General features: G+C 48.1%; 1 protein-coding gene across 1 annotated transcript; it reads right to left on the reverse strand.

The window, feature by feature from the left end:
• Positions 1-200: 200 nt before the first annotated feature.
• LOC103415910 (ethylene-responsive transcription factor 1A-like) lies at positions 201-1,227 on the reverse strand. Its single transcript, NM_001328805.1, is given in 1 exon segment — positions 201-1,227. A coding segment is annotated over 1 exon segment (831 nt). The 5' UTR covers positions 1,127-1,227; the 3' UTR covers positions 201-295.
• Between the last annotated feature and the right edge of the window lie 267 nt (positions 1,228-1,494).

The following is a 1,494-nucleotide window of genomic DNA, read 5'->3' on the forward strand; positions in this document are numbered from 1 at the left end:
CAGGAGAGAAACATTCCATTCCAAAATTGAGTTCATCAAACAATAAGAAACTTCTGTATTCACAAAAAACCCACAAAAGCAGCATCACCCTCTCTCAACCAACCCCTTTTATTCTCTTTCTTTTTTTTTTCAAGAAACAAAATAATTGGCTTCTTCTCGCAAAATAAAAGGCTGAAATCCTATACTTTTTTTTTCTTTTTAAAATTGTATCTTCAGATAATTACAGTGTCCTCCACAATTTGAGCAGTAGTGCTACCAATGCTTTCCCTCCCCTACTTTTCCCACCATCTCATCATCAGACCACCAATAACTGCTCGCCACGTGTTACCGACACCGCCACTTGGCCTCCCACTTGCTTCTGCCCCATCCCTGCTCCCATTTCCAATCCGGCTTGAACCGGGCTCGAGCCGTCCGCCTTCTTTCTCCGCTTCGGAGATCCGTTCTCCGAAGACGAAGATGACGGTTCGGATGATGACCGCTTAGACGTCACCCGCACCGGGTCGGGTTCGCCCGAGTTCACCCGGAGTGGAAAATTCAACAAAGCTCTGGACCCGCGCATTCTGTAAGCGGCTCTGTCATAAGCCAAAGCCGCGTCCTCAGCTGTTTCGAAAGTTCCGAGCCAAACCCTCGCGCCGTTCTTAGCCGGGTCCCGAATTTCGGCCGCGAACTTTCCCCACGGCCGCTGCCGTACGCCTCTGTAATGCTTCCCCTTCGCTGGCACCACAGCTGGAACGGCTTCAGCCGACTTCTGAACCGGTTGAACCGGCGCCGCTTTTTTCTCCGGCACTCTATGCACCGGTGGCAGAACCTCCGGTTCCGATTTTACCGAAAAGCCGTAGGAACACGTATCGGCCGAACCGGATGGAACCCATCCGACGCTAACGGCGTCCCTCAGTACTCCGTAGAGCACCATGTCTTCGGAATCGTCCTCCTTGAGCGGCAAATCACCCCAATTCTCGGTCAAACACGGGTACAGGCTACTGAAGCTGGAGCTCCGAGAAAAAATGGGTCCCGAACCCGAGTTGCTCATCGGGTTCCCGATTAGGAGATCCGTCTCTCCCAGAAAGTGTCGCCGAATCGATTCCAGGAGTATGTAGTCCGAGTCAGCTCCACTCTGTCCGTACATTTCGCAGCCAAAAAACCAAAAAATTCGGGTCCGGGTCTTAAACCGAAATGTGTTTTGAAGTGTAGAGAGAGAGAGAGAGAGAGAGAGAGAGAGAGAGAGAGTCTTATATTTGTTGAGATTTTGGATTTCTTCTGGGATTTGAAGAGATGAAGGTTTAAATAGGTGAGAAGGTTCATGCACACTTCAACCGGATGGATATTTTCGGTATTTAATATATTATTATTTTTTATTTTTTAGCGGCCGATATTTTTTTATTTATTTTTAGTTGATGTCGATGTCGAAGTCGGCTGCTTTGAATTTCTTTAGTGTGCAAATTGTGTTGTGGGGTCCGTTTTCAATTAATCACGTTTGGTTTTGGGTTGGATTGA

Source organism: Malus domestica, chromosome 06 (assembly GCF_042453785.1).
Source record: "Malus domestica chromosome 06, GDT2T_hap1".
In the NCBI taxonomy this organism is placed as follows: Eukaryota; Viridiplantae; Streptophyta; class Magnoliopsida; order Rosales; family Rosaceae; genus Malus; species Malus domestica.